The 20,137-nt window shown below is 32.9% G+C and overlaps 10 protein-coding genes across 10 annotated transcripts, besides 6 other annotated features; 7 read left to right on the top strand and 3 right to left on the bottom strand.

Moving 5' to 3' along the window:
• The first annotated feature begins 336 nt into the window (after positions 1 to 336).
• Positions 337 to 390: a sequence feature (Signal peptide predicted for TA08260 by SignalP 2.0 HMM (Signal peptide probability 0.982, signal anchor probability 0.000) with cleavage site probability 0.312 between residues 18 and 19).
• Positions 337 to 987, top strand: TA08260 (uncharacterized protein; the record flags this gene model as incomplete). Its single annotated transcript, XM_947976.1, has 1 exon — positions 337 to 987. One exon carries the CDS (start codon positions 337 to 339, stop codon positions 985 to 987), a length of 651 nt encoding a protein of 216 aa, XP_953069.1.
• Positions 988 to 1,241: 254 nt separating this feature from the next.
• On the top strand, positions 1,242 to 3,563 carry TA08255 (DNA-binding chaperone, putative; the record flags this gene model as incomplete). The annotated part of the gene is made up of 7 exons (XM_947975.1): positions 1,242 to 1,377; positions 1,457 to 1,954; positions 1,994 to 2,117; positions 2,175 to 2,429; positions 2,464 to 2,553; positions 2,585 to 2,677; positions 2,792 to 3,563. 7 exons carry the CDS (start codon positions 1,242 to 1,244, stop codon positions 3,561 to 3,563), a joined length of 1,968 nt encoding a protein of 655 aa, XP_953068.1.
• Positions 3,564 to 3,783: 220 nt separating this feature from the next.
• TA08250 (uncharacterized protein) lies at positions 3,784 to 4,287 on the bottom strand (the record flags this gene model as incomplete). Its single annotated transcript, XM_947974.1, has 1 exon — positions 3,784 to 4,287. The coding sequence occupies one exon, from the start codon at positions 4,285 to 4,287 to the stop codon at positions 3,784 to 3,786; it is 504 nt and encodes a 167-aa protein (XP_953067.1).
• A 44-nt stretch (positions 4,288 to 4,331) lies between these two features.
• On the bottom strand, positions 4,332 to 5,739 carry TA08245 (uncharacterized protein; the record flags this gene model as incomplete). The annotated part of the gene is made up of 5 exons (XM_947973.1): positions 4,332 to 4,458; positions 4,488 to 4,695; positions 4,778 to 5,075; positions 5,263 to 5,571; positions 5,677 to 5,739. 5 exons carry the CDS (start codon positions 5,737 to 5,739, stop codon positions 4,332 to 4,334), a joined length of 1,005 nt encoding a protein of 334 aa, XP_953066.1.
• A 230-nt stretch (positions 5,740 to 5,969) lies between these two features.
• TA08240 (uncharacterized protein) lies at positions 5,970 to 8,120 on the top strand (the record flags this gene model as incomplete). The annotated part of the gene is made up of 1 exon (XM_947972.1): positions 5,970 to 8,120. One exon carries the CDS (start codon positions 5,970 to 5,972, stop codon positions 8,118 to 8,120), a length of 2,151 nt encoding a protein of 716 aa, XP_953065.1.
• Positions 8,121 to 8,432: 312 nt separating this feature from the next.
• Positions 8,433 to 8,537: a sequence feature (Signal anchor predicted for TA08235 by SignalP 2.0 HMM (Signal peptide probability 0.043, signal anchor probability 0.826) with cleavage site probability 0.022 between residues 35 and 36).
• On the top strand, positions 8,433 to 9,911 carry TA08235 (uncharacterized protein; the record flags this gene model as incomplete). Its single annotated transcript, XM_947971.1, has 4 exons — positions 8,433 to 8,473; positions 8,650 to 9,299; positions 9,368 to 9,773; positions 9,848 to 9,911. The coding sequence occupies 4 exons, from the start codon at positions 8,433 to 8,435 to the stop codon at positions 9,909 to 9,911; spliced, it is 1,161 nt and encodes a 386-aa protein (XP_953064.1).
• Positions 8,663 to 8,716: a sequence feature (2 probable transmembrane helices predicted for TA08235 by TMHMM2.0 at aa 19-36 and 344-366).
• Positions 9,706 to 9,773: a sequence feature (2 probable transmembrane helices predicted for TA08235 by TMHMM2.0 at aa 19-36 and 344-366).
• Position 9,848, top strand, in TA08235: a sequence feature (2 probable transmembrane helices predicted for TA08235 by TMHMM2.0 at aa 19-36 and 344-366).
• Positions 9,912 to 10,104: 193 nt separating the features above from the next.
• TA08230 (uncharacterized protein) lies at positions 10,105 to 14,437 on the top strand (the record flags this gene model as incomplete). Its single annotated transcript, XM_947970.1, has 5 exons — positions 10,105 to 10,158; positions 10,261 to 10,341; positions 10,427 to 10,499; positions 10,547 to 13,514; positions 13,600 to 14,437. The coding sequence occupies 5 exons, from the start codon at positions 10,105 to 10,107 to the stop codon at positions 14,435 to 14,437; spliced, it is 4,014 nt and encodes a 1,337-aa protein (XP_953063.1).
• A 240-nt stretch (positions 14,438 to 14,677) lies between these two features.
• Positions 14,678 to 14,751, bottom strand: a tRNA.
• Positions 14,752 to 15,025: 274 nt separating this feature from the next.
• On the top strand, positions 15,026 to 16,036 carry TA08225 (uncharacterized protein; the record flags this gene model as incomplete). The annotated part of the gene is made up of 3 exons (XM_947969.1): positions 15,026 to 15,471; positions 15,551 to 15,804; positions 15,915 to 16,036. 3 exons carry the CDS (start codon positions 15,026 to 15,028, stop codon positions 16,034 to 16,036), a joined length of 822 nt encoding a protein of 273 aa, XP_953062.1.
• A 375-nt stretch (positions 16,037 to 16,411) lies between these two features.
• Positions 16,412 to 17,894, top strand: TA08215 (uncharacterized protein; the record flags this gene model as incomplete). Its single annotated transcript, XM_947968.1, has 4 exons — positions 16,412 to 16,711; positions 16,780 to 17,073; positions 17,113 to 17,276; positions 17,348 to 17,894. 4 exons carry the CDS (start codon positions 16,412 to 16,414, stop codon positions 17,892 to 17,894), a joined length of 1,305 nt encoding a protein of 434 aa, XP_953061.1.
• Positions 17,895 to 18,051: 157 nt separating this feature from the next.
• Positions 18,052 to 19,744, bottom strand: TA08210 (26S proteasome regulatory subunit, putative; the record flags this gene model as incomplete). Its single annotated transcript, XM_947967.1, has 7 exons — positions 18,052 to 18,214; positions 18,303 to 18,643; positions 18,712 to 18,806; positions 18,835 to 19,120; positions 19,191 to 19,396; positions 19,461 to 19,543; positions 19,641 to 19,744. 7 exons carry the CDS (start codon positions 19,742 to 19,744, stop codon positions 18,052 to 18,054), a joined length of 1,278 nt encoding a protein of 425 aa, XP_953060.1.
• Positions 19,745 to 20,137: the final 393 nt, after the last annotated feature.

The following is a 20,137-nucleotide window of genomic DNA, read 5'->3' as shown; positions in this document are numbered from 1 at the left end:
CATAGATTTTGGTAAATTTGTGTAATTTTTGTGAATGTTACCGGAGTTAGGTTATTTCGATAAATTTATCAATTGTACTGAATTTTAATTATTTAAATTAATTTTATTAATTTTAAAAATTTCCCTTTAAAATCTTAGCTTTTAAATCTTGGTATATTTATGATTGGTATGGTGCCTGTTATAGTGTAATTTAGAATTTGGAATATTTTCCAAATAATTCCATCAACTGAAAAATTACACTAATTAATTTATTTTTAACCTTTGAATTTATTTAGAAATGTGTAAATATCTCTAGTGTGTAATTTATTCCACATTAAACAGTTCTCAGACCACATAATGATAAGATTATACACAAGTGTATTAATAATATTAATCGCAATATGTGATACAGAATCGAGTAGTGCATTACATCGTATATTCACATTTGAAGATCCATATCAAAATAATACTAAACAAATAACACGATTTGATCAGGATACCAGGGAAGTATTAAATGATAAACCAGTTGGTTTACAAAGGACAGTTTTAGATCTTGATTTCCCCGAAAGATTAGGTAACCGTACAGTTGAAAAAATCTATAGAGTTGTACAATGTCTTGCCAAAGGTAATGTAGAATACCTTCAAAAGAAAATTTATAAAAGTTTAAAAGTCAAATTAACACCTAGAGAACCTTATAATAGTGGCGGTGGAAATTGTACTAATGAAGTGGTATTAACACTTAGTCCTCCTGGAACCATTAATAATAATTTTCACCTTTCAAACCATTACAGATTACATGAACGAAAAGTTACTCTTAATAAAACGGAAGCTAAAACAGTTGAATTCCAAGATGTTCTCAATGACGGATTACTTGATATGGAATCATTCTGGCTAAATTTTGAAATTAAAGGGAAATGCTCTAAATATCTAGTTGTAGAATTACTTAAACCTAATAATTTTGATCCGTTGGGTAACGCATCAGATCAATCAACAAATACATTAACTTAAACTATAATATGTTACACCAACTAAATATTTGGTTATGTATATATTAATTAAAATAATTAATTATATGAATTATATTAATTATTTTGAGAGATTCTACAAAATTAAAAATTTGAAACTATGTCGTGGTGATCCCTAGTTTATATTAAAATTATTTATTTTTTCCATAAAATTTGTAATAATAAATGATTTAAATGAAATTTAATGTTAGTTATTGAGGATTCTTTTTTTCTTAATCCTGAGAATTCTATCGCAAGATGAGACTGTGTAACCATAGTCATAACGAAGGACTAAAGATCTCACCAAAATCTTCAAAAGGAACTAAAACTATCGAACCAGCAGGATTTACATTCTTCCTTCTCAAAGAATGGAAGCTCAATATTAACGCAAAACGTATTCCAACTAACTTATTCATACTATTTAACATATAATTATAAATAATTATAAATTAATTGATTAATAATGAGTTTAGAAATATTTGAGGTGGATAATAGTACGAAGAAGGAGGATTTTGAATTTTTAGATTTGAATTTGGAGCCAGTGAGAGCATTTTCTGACTTTTGCCAAAAGTATGAAACTTCCTCATTTTCTTACTTTTACAAGTTAATTTGGACTCGTATAATCCTATCAGACTTCCCGTCATCAGAGTCAGAGTCAGGGGATGAGGAAGTCAGTAGGAAGCGTGACAAGAAGTTTAAGAGTATAAAGACTTTGGGGTTTGTTCGGAACTTTATCGCAAAGGAGAAAAACGCATACGAACTACTGAACTGTACAGACTCGGATGAAACAGCTAAAATCAAAGCCAACTACAGACGTCTAGTACTTCTCCTACACCCGGACAAGGGTGTAGTTCAGAAAATACCAGACGACTTGAAAGAATATAGTGACAAGTACAAAGTCTCCAACATCTCAAAAGAAGAAAAATCCGAACTCTTTCTACTCCTTCAAGACGCTTTCACTATTCTTAGTGGTATCTAATTACTTAGTTTATTATTTTATTGTATATTAGATCCTGATATGAGACTTGAATATGATTCGAATTTACCATTTGATGAATATATTCCAACACATGAAGAAGCTAAAAGAAAGGATTTTTTTCTACTATTTGGACCAGTTTTTCAAATGAATTCAAGGTACCACATACTAATACTTATATACTAATATTTATATATACTAATATATATAATTAGATGGTCAAGAGTTAAACCAGTTCCATTATTGGGTACTAATGAAAGTGATGATGATTATGTTGAGGAGTTTTATGAATTTTGGCGTTGTTTTGAGACACTTCGAACATTTAGTCATGCCGCTCCACATTTACTTGAAGATGCTGAGAGTAGAGAAGAAAAACGTTGGATGGAACGAGAAAATTTAAAAGTTCAAAAAAAACTCATTAAAAAAGAACAATTAAGAATACAAAAACTTATTGATATAACACAACAATAGTATTCTATCCAATTAAATATATAATATGTTTAGTGATCCTAGATTAAAGAGAAGACAAGATCGAATAAGAAATGAGAAATTAATAAAACAGAAACAAGCACAAGAAGCTAAATTACTTGAATTGTAATTTCATATATTTCATTGATATTTTTAGGAAAAGAATTGAACTTGAAAAAGAACAACAACGTTTAGAACTTGAAAAACTTACCGAAAAAATCAAATTCCAAAAACAAATCACCAAAAAATTGTAATACCATTATACTAGACTATACTACACTACACTATACTAGACTAGACTATACTATACTATACTATACTATACTACAATAGATTATATATTGAATTTATAAATTAATTGTAGAAGACAGCATATGAGAATGATATATCAGAAATGTATAAGTTTGGGTGAGATTGGAAGTACATTGGAGAAGTTAGTAACTCTTGACTATGATGAAATGAAAAAATTCTCTACTCAATTGTATGATATTCTAAAACTTGAATTTGACTTTGAAAGATGCCCGGATAATGAATATCTGGAGGACCTAAAGTTATTAGACCCTAAACTTAAAGAATTGGCCTTAAGTAACAATGAAGAAATTGAACTTTCACAACTATTCCAACAAATTTCACTCAAAATCAATCCAAACCAATCATACAATAATACCACAACAGTAGAGCCTACTGTAACTAGTACTGTAGGACAGTCTACGGGGAGTAAATCTGATAATATGGGTGAATGGACAAAGGAGGATTTGAAGAGATTATCAAAAGGAGTTGAGATAAATCCAGCTGGAACACCAGGACGTTGGAATCTGATTGCAAAGTATGTCAAGACCAAAACAGCACCTCAATGTATTGAAATGTCAAAACTCATCGCAAACAATTCTGATATCACACCATATCTTTACAACAGTAGTAATACTAATGATGGTAATACAGACAGTGGTAATACTAACGGTAGTAATGTCAATGGTAAATGTGTTGCCAGTACTAGTGATACTGGTGTTAATAATGGAGTAAACATGAGTGGTTGGAGTGAATCACAACAAACTGTAAGTTATAGGACTAATGACTTCATGATTAGGCGTTTGAAGCTGCACTTAAGAAATATCCCTCGCATATCGACCCTGTAGTTCGATGGAGAAAAATCGCCTCAGAAGTGCCTGGAAAAACACCCAAAGAGTGTTTAGCAAGATTCAAAGAGGTTTTCAATCCAATTACACAAATTTACTTTAGATTAAAGCTGCAATCAGTTCAATGAGGTCATAATCAACCCAAAATCTAATTTTTTAATAGTTTAATATGTATTCTAGTATATTTCAAACAATGTACTATATATGGAGTAAATTAGTGTTAACGTTGTCTTGGTATCCTGAGTGTTCTATTGCCTTTATTTCTCCTTCTTCGTTCCTTGACTATTCTCCTTACCTTTGAAGGTGATCTGTGGATCTGTTTAAGCTCAGGTGTTGGTCTCCAGGGAATCAAACTCATCCTCGACCATCTTTTCTTCCGCTTCTTCTTCTTGTGCTTTTTTATTTTAAATTTCCTTCTCTTGAGTGTACTTATTTCTCTAACATTACTTGTTAATTTAGTATTAGCGATTCCACTAGTTAAAACTACATTTGGTATTCTAAATGTGTGATTTATACAGCCAGCAATATTAATTGATTGGATGGAATTGAGTGACTTACTGAAGTTAATAGTACTGAATGACTGAATGGACTTGAGTGAAAGTGTGCGATAATGTAAAACTGGAAAATAAGATAAATTATTACGTTTTAGAAAATTAAAATAATATACAAAAGAATTTGAACACAGAAATTTATTAACCCTAAAAGATGATAAATATGAAATCATCAAATTATTAAAATTATGAAATCATTGACTGAAGAGGGATGGAATCACGATATAAGGAGATGAGAGTAATCATTGAGTGTGTTGAGTGATTCTGTAACAAGTTCCTCGAGTTCCTCAAGATCATCCAATTGATAAGTGAAACCTTCGGAAATGAATTTTTCCAAAATTTTTCTAATTTTTATTATTTTATAAAAACAAACCTTGTGTTTTTCAAATGAATTAAATTGGGTGTGTTAGGAATCCACTCCAAATTATTATTTTTAAAGATATTTTCAGACTCCAGTTCATAAATTAGATTTTCTATTATTCTCAAATCTCTACTAGTTAATACACTTTTTATTCCACTTATCCTCTCTTCACTTCTAAAATACATCCAATACAAATTCTCTATTCCACATTCCGGAAAATCTATCAATACACATCATACCACTATAATATAACTAATCTAATTAATCTAACTAATATTATTAATATAATTAGTGATTTGTACAATAGGAAAGTTTTCTGGGTCCTCTAAAGAAATTGAGACTAATATTTAATCCTGAAGGGTTAATATCAGTTAGAATAATAAAAGGGAATTGGTTATTAGACTTTTGGTATATTTTATGTACGAGTTCCCTAGTGCAGTAGTCTAATAATGTAAAGTTTGAGGGGAAAACCTGGAAATCCTCTAGAAAGTATAATTGCACATGGTTTATGTCTATGTTAATTATGATATTTAACTTATTTAACCTCTCAATCAAGCCAAACTTTAATAATCTATGATATACTGTTTCTTTCTCCACTATCTATTCCATAAATATATCTAATGAACATAGTTAATAGTATAGTAACTGTGGACTGATGAATATTGTAACCAGAAGATAATTTAATTTTGAATAATGAAATTGAATATCGAAATCACAAATAGAAGAAAATGAAATTCCATTAGGCTAAATTTATATTCAATTGTTGGTAATTTTAGTATAAATTTACTTGAAAAATGGAAATACAATTTGAATTAATAATTTGATGTTGATTGAAGATTTCAGAGATGGTTAAATGGCCTTTAATCAAAGATTTGGGACAAGAAATAATTAGTAAATCCTTCCTACTAAGTCTTGTTCTCTGAGTTATCTCAGCTATAGTTTGGTTTGAGTCTTGTTGACTCTGGAAAATGTGAGCACAGTTGTAGTAAATTCCCCTCAGAGATATGGCAGTGCCACTCCTCAAGTTCCTCAAAATGTGAAATAAAACCAATATAACCCTAGTATAGTACAGAATAATGGAAGAATTCAAAGAAAACTATTTTAATCATTAAATTACTAATTATATTAACTAATTCAAATAATATTAATAAATGTGATAAGTAAATGGAATAAGAGTTAAGAAAATTTAAGGAGTAATAACATTTGGGTTAATTAAATCTTCTAAAAGTGAAATAAAGTAAGATTCCAATGAATACAAAGTCATTATTAAAATCCAACATCCTCATGAAATAATATTAATGTTGTGAGTGAAAAATTTTGATGTGAGGAATAAAGAAAATTAATTAATATTAAAATTATTTTATTTTAGTATATTTTTTATATTTTTAAAATACTGATTATTGTAATTTATAAAAGTATTGGAAGGATTCCAGATAATAGATTTTTAAGTTATAAAATTACAATGCTCTTGAATAATAGAGAATTTTAGAGATAATGAGTTCTGAACCTTACGGCGATAAGAGTAGACTAATTATCAAGAACATTCCAAACAGTTTGGATAACAAATCACTTGATAAGTTGATCACTAAGAAATGTAAAGATCTCGGAGTTACTAAATCTGATATTCGACTCCTAACTAAGGAGAAAAAGGTTAATAATGAGTTAAAACGTATTTCCAGAGGCATTTGCTACGTAGGTTTTCTCTCAGAAAACGATGCCACAAAGTTTCTTAACCATTATAATAATTCTTACTTTAACTCATGCAAAGTTACAATTGAATATTCCAAACGAGCCAATACTAACTCCAATAATTCTTTGAACTGTATTAATGGCATAACTAATGGTATTAATGGCATAAAGGGTGGAAGTGTGGGAGAATACGGAAGAGAAGATGAAGATGTGAAAGTGATCACTGAAGTGAAACCAGTAAAGGCTGGAATTTCTTCTAAACGTGTTCATATCACTTTTAATAATTCAGATTCAGATGATGAATCACAGATTGCCGATAATGAACCAGATGCAGATCCTGCACATGCTATTGAAGAGGATTCTAGTGGAATAGGTTTCAAAACTGAAAATTTCTCCACTGACTCAAGTAATATAGATATGAATAGAGTTGTGATATTTAATTTACCTTATAACGTTACTGAGGAGATGATTAGAAAGTTGGTCAAGCCCTTTGGGAAGGTTGAGCAGATCCATATCCCACTCAACAAGAGGAACATATCCGAGATAACGACGGGAAACAATGTATCTGAAAGCGCAATAACACGCGGAATGTGTTTTGTAACCTTTTGTTTCGAGTCCGATGCCCTGAAATTCATTGAAGAAAAAAACAACTCAATTTTCTCAGGCAGAATCATCACAATTTCACACGCCAAGTCAAATAATCTAAAGTTTTTTCAAAAGTATATTCCAAAGGGGAAAAAGTATAGGAATAAGGATACAGATGAGACAAGTTACTCGGAATTTAAAGCTAAAAAGAAGAGGAGCGAAATTGAAAATAGGACGATTTGGAACATTCTACACATTGACATAAATTCAGCAATCAAGTCAATCGCATCAGATCTCAGAATAAGCCCAGAGGAAATTTTAAAGGGCGAACAGGCAGGCGTAAATGCGGCAATTTCAGAATCATTTATCCTGAACAAAGTTAAAAAATGGCTTTCAGACCAAGGCATAAACTCCGAAGTTACAAACTATAATGAAGAAGATTTATACGAAGATGTGTTATTAATTAAGAACTTACCTCATGATACAGAGGATCGGGAACTAATTCGTCTGTTTAGTTCCTGCGGGAAAATTATTAAATTCACCACTTCGCCTTTTAAATTACTTGGACTAGTCCAGTTCAGCTCTAAAACTGAATCTGAAAAGGCTTTCAGAACACTTTCATATAAAATGTTCCAAAACTTACCATTATATTTACAAAAAGTTCCAAAATCTCTCTTACCTAATCTCAATACTGTAAATTCTGATCATACTGATGACAGTATTAATGAATTGAATGATAAAGTTGATGATACTGACAGTGATGATCAACTTGATGACAAGATTGAATCGGATGATAGAATTGAGAATAGAATAGGCCATGTAAGTGTGTATGTGAGTAATATAGATGGAAATGTGAGTGAGGAAGAATTTGAAAAGCATTTCTCAAGTTTGAAAGGGTTTGTAATTTCAAAAATAATAAAGCCACATGGGTCGAAATTAGAAGAGAAGGGAGGAGTTCGGTATGGATTTATCGAATTTGACAATGTAAATAACGCTAAAGAAGCTATCAAAAGACTTTGTGGCACAGTAATTGGAAGTAAAATAATAACCTTAGAACTATCCAAGAATAAGCAAACGATTTCAAAGTACGATAGAAATAAGGAAGAAGGCCCAAAGGAGGAAAATGACGTAATAATTGTAAAGAATTTACCATTCCAAGCCACTAAGAAGGAGCTTCTGGAACTGTTTAAGTATTACGCCAATGTTAAGACCGTTAGAATCCCCAAATCAGCTGGAAACACACACAGAGGGTTCGGATTTGTCGTTTTCATGTCCAAAAACGACGCCAAACTGGCAATGGAAAATTTAAAAAATGTTCACCTCTACGGGAGAAGATTAGTTCTACAATACGTAGAAAATTCTAATCAATAATATACTCATTAGTGTATACTATATTTAAATATATACGTGATAGGATATAGAAAGGATAATATTTAGTATAAATTATATAATTAAATTAATTATATAAAAATGATAATAAAGGGTAAAAATGACTGAAAATTATGGAATCCGGAATGAGATTTGGGTGGTAGGCTAAAGAGCCTGAAAAGTGAGACCATGGGCTCAATTTAGCAGAATTAAAAGAGGAATATGAAAATATAGGATTATTTCAGCTAAGAGAAGCTGAAAATATGATACACAGTAGTTCTGTAAAGGTATTTTTATATACACCGAAATGCACAAATGGAATCCGATGTGGAATCTCACGATAAGATTCATAACAAGTAAAATTTCAAGTATTTAACTTTCTAAAGCCTTTTAAGCCTTTCAAAATTAAAAAATTTCCTAATTTAACCTCTGTTTTGAGCTTTATGTTATGAGTATCGCAACCATCTTTGTAATTGTAGGATTTTGAAAACTCTGGATTTTTAACAGTCACAAATTGTAGAATTAGTTTCAGAAAAATGCGTTACCTTTCATCGGCATTGTTGGGACTTTATTTATCTCTGTTGTTGATATCGGCCATTAACACTCATAGGGGCACAAGCTTCTTGAACCACAGCACATCTGAACGTGACAATCAGAGCTTACAGTCAGATGAGTTGGACGCGTTTGAGTCTCCTGAGGCTGGGCCTAGGCGTGGGAAGGGTGGAGTTTTTTCCAAGGTGAAAGATCTCTTTTACTCTGACGGGAAAACACTCCACAAAACCCAGAACAACGTGTTATTACTCTCATTTGAGGGATTCAAGAACGTGAGGAACAAGAAAGTGGTGGATAACACTCACTTGCAGGTTCAAAAGACCTCTGACTTGTTCACCAACAACAGTGAGAAGGGAGTGCTCCACTTCAGCACTACGATGGACAAGATAGGCACCAAGGGGAACATCAACAGGGCCACTTTAAAGCTAAACAAGCTATTTGACGCAAAAACACTAGGCTTCACGTGTCCCACTAACGGCGTCAAGCTCTACCTGATCGACGCATTAAACGACGACCTCAAAGTTAAAATCCTCAAGGGCCCAATCAAACTGGAATTCAAGAAAAATGAAGTCGAGGTTGACGTCACCAACTTCTTCAATGATCTAAAAGATGACACAACTCCTCCTCCAGGTATTATATTTATTAAATACCAGCTATATAATAACTTATATGAGTTATATGACTGAGTAATGTTATAGTTAAAGGAAATTTGATGCAATTCTTGGATTTATCGGTGAGTGGACCTCCACCACCAAGAGGATCGCCAGGAGATGATGATTTGGAGTTTGACGATGAAACTGAGGATGGAGGTGACAAAAGGGAGGATGACAATGATGAAAATTTCTTCGGTAAAGAGGGTGGAAACACTGAGGAAGGGGATGAACCAAGCCCTTTGAGAGGTGAAAGAGTTGACAAGTATCTGATGTTAGAAGCAGATGAAAACTGCTACTTCGGATTTGACATGGTCGATAGCAAGCCGAAAGTTAGGATTGAAACCACGAAGAAGCTTACAACAAGACTTAAACAGGCCAACAAGATGGCTATCGGAGGAGTTGCTACAGCCGTAGCATTAGTTGTCCTAGGAGCGGTTTTCGTTATCATCAGGTACAACCCAAATAATCAATTCAACCCATTTAATTAATACCAAATCCAAAAATTATATCATAAAATGTTTGTAGGAGTCGAAGGACTGATTATTCTTACTTTTACGATAAACAAAACGAAACAGCAAGCTTAACCTAGAATTTTAATAATTCAGATTTTACTATAAACACAATCATATCGCAAAAGTTTTATAAAAATAATTTGTAACATCTTTAAAAAATATAATTTGTAATTAATGTGTTATGGTGTTTTGTCAATTTATTAATTATAATTTTTTATGTATTTTTAAAAACAAACTTATTATATTATTTGGTTTCTCAAATGGCACTAAATGGATCAACTAGAACCGGAAGAAGGAACAAACTCCATTACAGAATCTTCACAAGTATTCTTCATCTCAATATTTAGTTACTTCCTAGTTAATTTATACTAAATTTTCCTTAATAACATATTTTAAAATATTTGTGAATTGTTATTATTCTTTCAGGAATGGCACATTCTTAACCTTTTGAGAGTTTGTGAAAGGGATCTTTTCGAAAGTAACCTTCAAGAGTTCAGAAAAATACAAGTAACACTTTATCCACATAACTATCAAATTTTATTAATATATTTAAACTAAAAATAATTAATTTAAAATTTTTATTAATAATTAGTTGACTGAATCTCAAGATGGCAAAATTCGGCTTTGTAAGTTAATAAATGAAATTTTGAGGTTGGATCCACAATGTAAGTGTTATTTAACTAGATTAACACACAAACTGAATAATTATCAGATTCCATAATACTCGTGGAGGATCTGTCACACCTGTTCAACGATTCTAACTTTTTGGTCCAGAAATTCTCACTAATTTCCCTAGTTGACTGTTTTAACATACTATTTAGCCATATTATCGCATCAAATGAGGCGTTGGAAACGGTTCGCCTCACCGGTACACTAGACTCACTTTCAAAATCACAAATCACAAGATGTAAACACGCTACCTCAATTAATAATGGATATCCTAATAACACTCAAGGACCTAATCATTACAACACATCAATTCGTAGCAGCAGTGGACTTAACGGTGTTCCAAACTCTGTTAAGGGAAATGAAGAGGAGGCCCAGGAGGAGGAAAACCTGCCATTTTCATTGGATAATATCAGAGTTACAGAAAGCTTCGCAGATTTTGCGTGCATTAGGTTCATGGTACACACAAGACTTCTCGAGTGTGACTTCTCAGATGTCAAGTACAGCTCACCTCATTTCCTCCCAACCCTAATACATAACAGAACAAAGTTTTACTCAGTAAACCTGCTAAAAATGCTCTTTTACGAACTGGCAAATTATCCAAATTATCTATGTAACCAATGCATTAGTGAATCTGAAACAAGTGAAGGTTTAGAAACCAATAAAGTTAAAAGTAAGAAAAAGAAAGTCAAAGGAGTTAAAACAGAGGAAACAAATTTAGATATATACGAAACACTGTATAAATGGCATTCAGAGTCAGTAAATTTACTCAAAATACTAATTGCCAGACACAATAAATACAGTGGAATGGATGGAAATAAAAAGGTAAAGAAGGAGAGTGACGGGTTAGTGGAGTCAGTTCTGAGCTGTGAAGTGGCATGTAGTTTAATAGGGTTTTATCCAGAATACTATTTTGAGGAGTTTGTAGACGTTTTGGTGTCTTTGCTGAGAACTCAAAGTCACACAGTCTTTGAGCACATTTTGTTTAGAATCTTCTCGTTCAACAACTGTTACAGATATCACCACCTGTTATTGGATAAGGTAAATGAAAAGGGCTATGGACTAGATCTGGAAACTATGTACAAGCTGGTTCAAACGCTCCCGTCAGTGTCTTGTGAGGCGTACAGAGGAACGATGATGGCAGTAGATAACTCAGAGGCACCAAATAAAGAGACTAACTATGACCTGTCAGATAAGCTTGTAACAAGTTTATCAGTAGAAGTTGATGAGAAGCTAAACTTGTACCCGGCAGCACAAATCTTCGAATTTGATAAGGAACTAGTTAAAAATTACAAGAGCTCGAAATTTAAAAACTCACAAATTAACATTTCAAACAATTTCTATAAAAGGAAACCAGTTAATATTACACCAATATCCTATGAGCATGTTCATACTGATGAACCAGTTGAAGAAGGTAATGATAAGGTAAGAGTTGAGAGTGATAAATTGGAGAAAAAGTTGGAAATAGTGGAAGACAGCGTAATAAAGAAGAATGAAAAGTTGTTTGTACGTTTAGTAGGAAATCAAATGATCGACACAGTATCAAGTTATCAGAGGTTTCTAAAATTTGAAGTGATTGGGCCCAAAGTCGTTAATTTCGATAGATTTGCAAGTCTAGTTTTGAAGCACTTTTTGGTATCAAATTTGATTAAATTTGAGAATAGGAAAGAAGTTCTTAGAAACTTGCTTGACTATTTGGCTGAGCACACGTTGATAAATCACGCGGAGTCCCATATTCTAAAATCACTAAAACACCATAGCGGATGCTACGGACTTTCATTATTGTTCAATTGCGTTAATAAACAGAACAGCGTGCAGTTGTTTAACAAGTTTTTGGAAGAGTTAAATAGGCATATAATCTTCTCGTATACAACTAATTTCGCCAAGTCAACTTCAACAACCGATCAATCGAGGCAATTAAAATACATGGACGAGTATGAAACTTTCGTTAATTTGTGCTTGTCGTACGTGTGTGAAAAGTTATCAGAAAGTGAAGAAGTGAGTGACATATCAGTGAATGCACTGTCGAAGTTCGTGTTGAGCCTGCCCAAAATCCCAGATAAAATGTCAGACCTGATATTAGTTTGGGTCAACTCTGAAAACCAAGGGAATTTGAAGCTAGCATTTTCGTTAGTCTCAAACCTCCTAAAGCATTCCTCATTGGTTAAAAGGGCTGATTTCGAGAAGCTTTTAGGGAAAGATAATTTTAGATACATCTCGAACATGTTGCTTGTAAAAAGGTCAGTTTTCGCCATATTCCTGACATGCATAACAAGTAAAAGGAAGCAAGTGTCATCTTTATTTCTCAGACTCCTGTCATCTCAAAAGGGTTTGTACAACGTAAAATACAACTACACAATCAAGTCGTTTGAATCAGTTCATGAAGAGTTTGTAACGAAACTCAAAGAGTTTAATGGCTCAGAAGATGAAAAGGATTTAGTAGAGGATTGTTTATATTTGTCAGACAGACCATTTTGGCAATGGCCTAAAAAATTAGTAGTCCTTGCAACTCAATTATTAAACTTTAATCTATCGCATGTTCTAGATTGTTATGAAGATGTTGATGAAAGTGTGGTTGATGAAGGTTTTGATGATGGAGATGAAGATATTGGAGTATGGATAGAAGAGAGTGTAGGATTAATGTGTAACAGAAATAGTTTAAAAACTAGTAAATTTATCAAAGATGCTGTAGAAAGTCTTTTTAACAATGAATCACAGGATAACACTATTGACCAAGCTACTGATGATAAATTGGATAGAGCAGATAAAGATGAATTGGATTTTGATAAATCTGATAAAGATGAATTTGAAGTGATAATGGAAGATGTGGCGGAAAGGAAAGTTTCTGAAGATGATTTGGTATACTTTGAACCAATGTTATCATGCTGTATTAAGAATAGCAGATTAGTGTTTAGATTATGCTCACTGGCAAATTCATACCCAGGAACTCACTTTTATACCAAATGCTCGCTAACACTATCCAATTATCAAAAGGAACTACAGCTGATTATCAAGTAATTCATAACCAATATTTACATTTATTTATATTATAAAATTATACAATTATATACAATTATAATTGGTAAATAATTGAAATAGGTATAATGAAGAGTATATGAGTTTGGTAGAAAGTGTATTGGAAGAAATGAGAAAAAATTGGTGTAATGTAATGTTCAAATTTGACGAGAGGACAAGCTTGGAGAAGAATTTGATGAAGTTGCTGATGGAAAAGATGAGCGTAACGCCGGAATACGTGATACAAATGTCACCGTTCTTGACACCGGAACAGCTGAACAAGCTATTGACGTTTTTGTTCAGGAAATACGAAAAAGATAAAATAGTCAAAGTGTTAGATGTCATAATTGAAACACCAAAAGTGTCATTGCCACAACACTTCTTATACTCAATATATAACATGCCAACAACACAAACTAGTACATTAGGCACTGGAGGAGTGAGTGAAGGGAGTACAGTGGATGAGAAGGATTATATGAAGTTACAAGTATTGCTGCTGGATACATGTATAAAGTATTGTACAATGGGAAGGTTTTCAGTCGAGTCGGCAATATCATCGCTGTACCTAATTGTCGAGTCGTTTGATAACATCAACTTTGTATTCGGAAGACTGTTGTGTCAGTTTGTCCAGAAAGTGCCCCTAACAAGGAAGGTAATTGTTGACGTGATCTTCCCAAAGTTGATCCAGAAACAGTGCTGGCAAGATAAACAACTTTTCAAAGGAGTTGTAATTACAATCTGCACACTCTGGAACCACTTCAAAGACCACCTCCTGAGATATATCCTGGAAATGCCAAACAGTAATGTAAAGACAATATTAAAGGCACTTCAGGCACAGTATAATATTTCAGACTATTTCAAAAACATCACACTACCAGATAACGTACAAACCATACTCCAAGATGTTATCAACAATAAATAATTTAATATAGTATACACAATATATAGATATAAAAAGGTTATGGAATAAGTGTTAATGAGATGGAATTTGAAAAATTATTAAGAATCACTAAGAATAGAATAAAATGAGAAAATTAATTGGAGTGGAATCCAGGAATTATAATTAAGATAACAAATAGGTACTCAATAAACCATTAAAATATAAGAATCAAAGAAAATGAAAATAATAAGTCTAGAAGCAAAGATTCAGGGGTCTGAGAGAGGGTAGTTAGCGCAGTCGGTTAGCGCGCGGGTCTCATAATCCCGAGGTCGTGAGTTCGAGCCTCACACTACCCAAATTTAATTTTTTTCATTTTTATTTCAACTTTTCCATTTTAATTTAAATTGGTTTTAAAATCAAACAATTTTGTTATTTTATATTTAGTATATTTTTAAAAATCATTAAAACACCCAGATTCCACTCTAATGTTTAACTATAACAACCATTAACCAATTATATAATATCCAACATTAATGTACTTTAAAAGTACCGCAAATACTCCCTGTAATATATACCGCAACACACTCACCAAGTACCCATATCCCCGAAATTAATCGCAACCTAGCCCCTATGGGTTTGGAGGAAGCAGAAACACCTCCAAATAAACCCCTGGCTTCTGAAATTCTAAATCCCGAAGAGTCCCCAAAAAACGATATCGGACAAATCGCAGATTCCTTCGAGAATCTCAACTTCGTCGACCGAAACATCACCGACCTCAAGCGGGAACTAAGTTCAAAAGACAAAGAGGAAATAATTCTGGGCGACAATGGCCTTCTTGAAAACGATTCAAATCACCAGGAAAAAACCGTTAATTTAGAGGCCCAAAGCCAGGAAAATGAACGAGATAACGAACCTCCACCAAAACAAGTAAACCAGCAGAACATACCTCAGGAACACTTCAACTTCGGCCTCGAAGGAATTTTTGACGCAATGAAGTCATATTTCACAGATAAATCTCCGTTCCTTCCCACTGGAAAATTAGATACAGAAGCACTCAAACATAAACTTCTTCAAGAGTATTTCTATACACATTTATTAGAATATAGTTAGGTAGTAATTATAGGATTATTTATTGGAGATGTAAATTTGATGTAGTACTTCTGATCCAGTGGAGGCTTTGGATGAGGAGTCGATTTTTTTCGATAGGTTTGTACATAATTTAAATTACGGCAAAACGACAACTTTTCGAACTGGAAACGTTTCGAAACTATCACTGGAAACGTTGTTTTACGTTTTCTACAATGTGCCCAGGGACACAATTCAGAACCTGGCCTCAATTGAACTTTATAAAAGGCTCTGGAAATACCACGAATCTAACAAATTGTGGTTCAAACATGATCAAAAAAAATGTAACTTATTATTTAACACTATTTATACTGACTAAGAATATTATGAATATTATTTTGGTTAGATATGGAAATATAAAACTATAGTATTCTGAGTAATTAATGATTTGTAGCGTTATGGGTATACTTTGACCCAGCGACTTGGGGAATACGTAGTTACAATGTGACGCCCGAAGTTGAAAACGCATTATTGTCAAGAGCAGAAATGGAAAAGAAACTTGAAACACACGAATAACAACAACTTTCTACAGTAAATTATTAATTTCTTCAACACCAACAATTCTTACACAAGATTCTTCTACAAAATTCCATTCTAGTTATTTTTATTTATTAAAGAATTTGTAATAAGCTTGAATTGAGTGTTAAAATTTATGTTTTATCCCCACTCAAGGCACTGAATTCAATTACGCTATTTTGAAAGTATTTTAATTAAAAAATTGAAATTTAATATAATAATTTAAATATATAAAAACTATCGGAGTTTTTAAAATTTAAACCCAACTTCCTGTGATTCCACATTCTTTTGAGTTTTATGCTCTGTATCGTTTTTTAATTTAAATATTAGTTTAAAATCTGGGTCAACAATTTGTTAAATTAATCAAAGGCCGAAATGACCACTTTCGTTCCCCTTTCTCAGGATACCGAGGGAGCAGTTAGTTCAGCTTCCCTGGGTGACTGGGTTCTTGGGATTCTCAAGGTCAGATGTCCCAGTAAGACCTCAACTTACTACGCCCAGCTCCTGGACCAGTTCCAGGAAGTCGAAGGCGAGCAAATTATTAAGGAATCGTTCCAGCTTTTTGAGCTTCTGCTCAGCGAACACCTGACAGTTTTTGAGTTTCTGGAAGAATCTAAAAATAACGGCACCACTGTTATGCTTTCAGTTGATCCCACCTCGAAAGCAGAATCTGAAGTATATTTCTCTATACAACATAGTTATAATTTCATTAATACACCCTGAAGATACTAATAATTCTGTAGGTGAGAGTTAAGTATAGTGACGCACTGAAGCAGGTCGAAGAGTACTTTACAGTTCTGATGTACATGCTGCAGCTGAGGTTTACAAGCTCAGGCCAGATCGAGAAGGCAGGACACCTTCTGATGAAGGCAATCCAGGGCGGAGAAAGCTTCTTGGAGCTCAGACTCCGACTTCTCCAGATGCTCTACAACTCCGTGGAGTCGACACTTCCACTCAGAGTCGACGTCTACATTGCTATACTTGAGTTCGCATCCAAACATAATATATTCCACACACTCGTGCCCATAGTTAAAGAGGTAATTGAAAATCACAATTTATCACAAATGTTTGTGTAGGTAGATGAGTGGATGGTCGACTGGTCTATAGATAAGAAGACTAAGATTAAAATATACCACATAATTGCTGAGGAGCTTGACAAACTTAACAGAGCTGATCTTGCCTACAAGTTCTGGAAAAAGCGAGTTGAATGTCTCAACGAACCGGATCTATTCACCACAGAGTTTGTTAAATACTTTTATTCACTAACACACCAATAAAATAGATATTATATAATGGTTAATAATATTGTAGTGAGAATGTAATGGCTACAGTAACGTTCGTAGTTCGTAGTTTGAGGTCTGAGGACATATTGTACTTTGACCAGCTGTTGCTTATGCCAGCAGTGGCTCACCTGAAGGAGACGAGATATGCGCCCCTGATAAGTCTGTTGGAGATTTTCATCAGGGGGAATTTGGAGGATTTGGACCTCTTTTTGAAGGAGAACGCTGACTTTGTAAGTGAACTTAAGCTTGACAGGAAACCATTGGTGGAGAAGTTGACGCTTTTAACAATCAGTACAATGTGTCAGCAGCAGTCTGAAATACCTATTGAGATGATTGAAAAGAACCTTCAGCTCCCTCCTGAGGAGGCTGAGCAGATGATAGTCAACGCCATAAACAAGGGCGTCATGGAGGCTTTGATAGACCAGAACAGCAAGAAGGTGATAATTAACCACGTGGTACATCGCGAGTTCGGCAACGAGGAACTAAAACAGCTTTATAATAATTTGAAGCAGTGGCGAAACTGCATCAACACTCTAATAAACATTGTAGATAATAAATCATTAAATTCAGCCTAATCTCAGTTCAGGAATTTTCTACACGTTATACCACTTTTAATCATTTTGACACCAGTCCAAATATATATTTTTGGTTATATATTAAATATTCAAAATGTAAAAAAATTAATGAAAAGTTACATGTCGATAATCCTCGATAATTTTTGGATCCGATTAATCAAAAGATCGCCCTGAGTATTTTGTGTATAAAACAACTTACCTGTTTTATGGTCTTTACATAGTTATTATTCCTCTCATCCCCGACATTATTCTCAATTATACCGTTCACCTTATCTATCTTACAATCCAGCCTCATTCCACTGATATATGATACTAATTCTCTACACGCGTTTTATACTTTAATAAGCTAAGTAAGTGTTGTCTATCTAGTTTGTGTATTAATAAATATTTATATAGTCTAAAACCAACTCTTCGATGAATTCAGTTGAGACTTGGAATGCGTCTGCCATATTTTTCAATGTGACAGACTTGTAAGGTCTCAGAAATTGCTTGTAGGCTGGTAATCTCGCCTGGCGGACGAAATATCTGCAGTGTCGTCCAAGGTAGCGGTCTTTCAGTATCAGTTTACTCACGTCAACTAAAAAGTTAATATCGAGTACATAAATACCAAGGTGTTTCATGTAGTTTTTATAGTTACAGTTATAATAATCACTAATGAGTTGGTATAGTGATGACCCTGGCGAAGCTACTTGCGCCACTTCACTTGATAATAACACCTTTTTATTTATCACATTACGACCCATTGTTATCTAAACCCATCATAAATATATATATAATTAGGTCTATTTAAAATTAGGTGTATAGTGTGTAAAAATACCAATGAGAGAACTATTGAGTAGAGTACAAGTTCCTCGAGGGAGATTAGTTCGGTGGCTGTGAATGTTGAAAGGGACTCAAGAAAGAGTTCAGTGGCTGAAAATATTAAAAATCAGAAAAATACCTTCTTTAAACTTTCTACACAGCATTAATTGTACGGCTTCATAAATGTGTAATCTGTTTCTGAGCTCCCAATCACCTCCCTTCTCAATATCACTGAAAATATATAAATTAACTATATAGAATAGAAATTTTGGTGGATACAGCTTAGCCTTCTCCATGTATTTAACGAGTAGTGGAAGGTCATTGAAGAAAAAGGCAGCCCTCAAAATTGTGAGCATGATCTCCAGTTTACTGTTAATTCCAACAGTCTTCTCGAGAGCCTGTTCATACACCCTCACTGTATTCTCCTGAGAAATCATACAATGGAATCCATAAAAATCAATTAATGAAAATGTTAAATATATATTAAAATGATACATGATCACCTATTTTGAAATAGTAATTGCCCTTATCTAGGATCGAGTCTTTGATTTCTGAGGAGCCAAAGTTCTTTTCTGCAAATTCAATCTTTTCATCCAATTCAGCAAGTGTCTTTGCGTTTAGCTCCTTAAAGCTTTCAATCTCGAAATCATCCTCAATTATACCAAGCTTAGGTTTTATGCGTTCATAATAAGGAAACATATCTGTGCAACATAAATTGTGGATAAATAATGATATATAAGTTAAATTAAGAATATAAAATCTAACGGTTTTGTTTGATAAGATCCAATAAAGGTTTTTTTATCTTTTCAGGGTCAATTCCAAGGTCTTCATGGACCGAAAAAAGGTGCCTGAACATCAACATTAATATCCAATGAAAATATTTAAAATAATGATTCAAATCTTAAACAGAATAATTATTAGTATATTGTATAAAAAATTTGATACCTAAGTTTCTCGATTTCAAAGTTAGGGAGAGACTTTAGTGTTGTAACGGTCGCGTTATCATTCCTAAACATTAAATCGGTTGGAAAAACGAACCTCGAGGGCATATTTAAATATTTACACAAAATAGAAATAAGATAAAAAATGAAAATTTCAAGAACAAATTATAAAAGTTGGAATCCTAGGATTATGAGGTATAAACAGTAACTAACACATTAAGAGTAAAAAGTTAAAAATATCAAAATTTATATTTGTTATAATTAGATTTATAATTACAAGGAATTTAATGATGAGGAATTATTGTTAATAATTATTAATACACTAGTTAAGATAAAACTCTGGAAATAGAAACAAATGAATGAAGAATAAATAATAGTAATAGTAGATTTCGGAATAGTAATACTATAAAATCGTAAATATCATTGGAATCTCAATTAAAAATAACAAATTCTTTGGATATAAATTAAAATCATATAATTTGAGTCAAACTCATGTGTTTA

This window comes from Theileria annulata, chromosome 4 (genome assembly GCF_000003225.4).
Source record: "Theileria annulata chromosome 4, complete sequence, *** SEQUENCING IN PROGRESS ***".
Taxonomy (NCBI): domain Eukaryota; phylum Apicomplexa; class Aconoidasida; order Piroplasmida; family Theileriidae; genus Theileria; species Theileria annulata.
The sequence above is the reverse complement of the archived record's forward strand: the minus strand, read 5'-3'. Positions and strand labels throughout refer to the sequence as shown.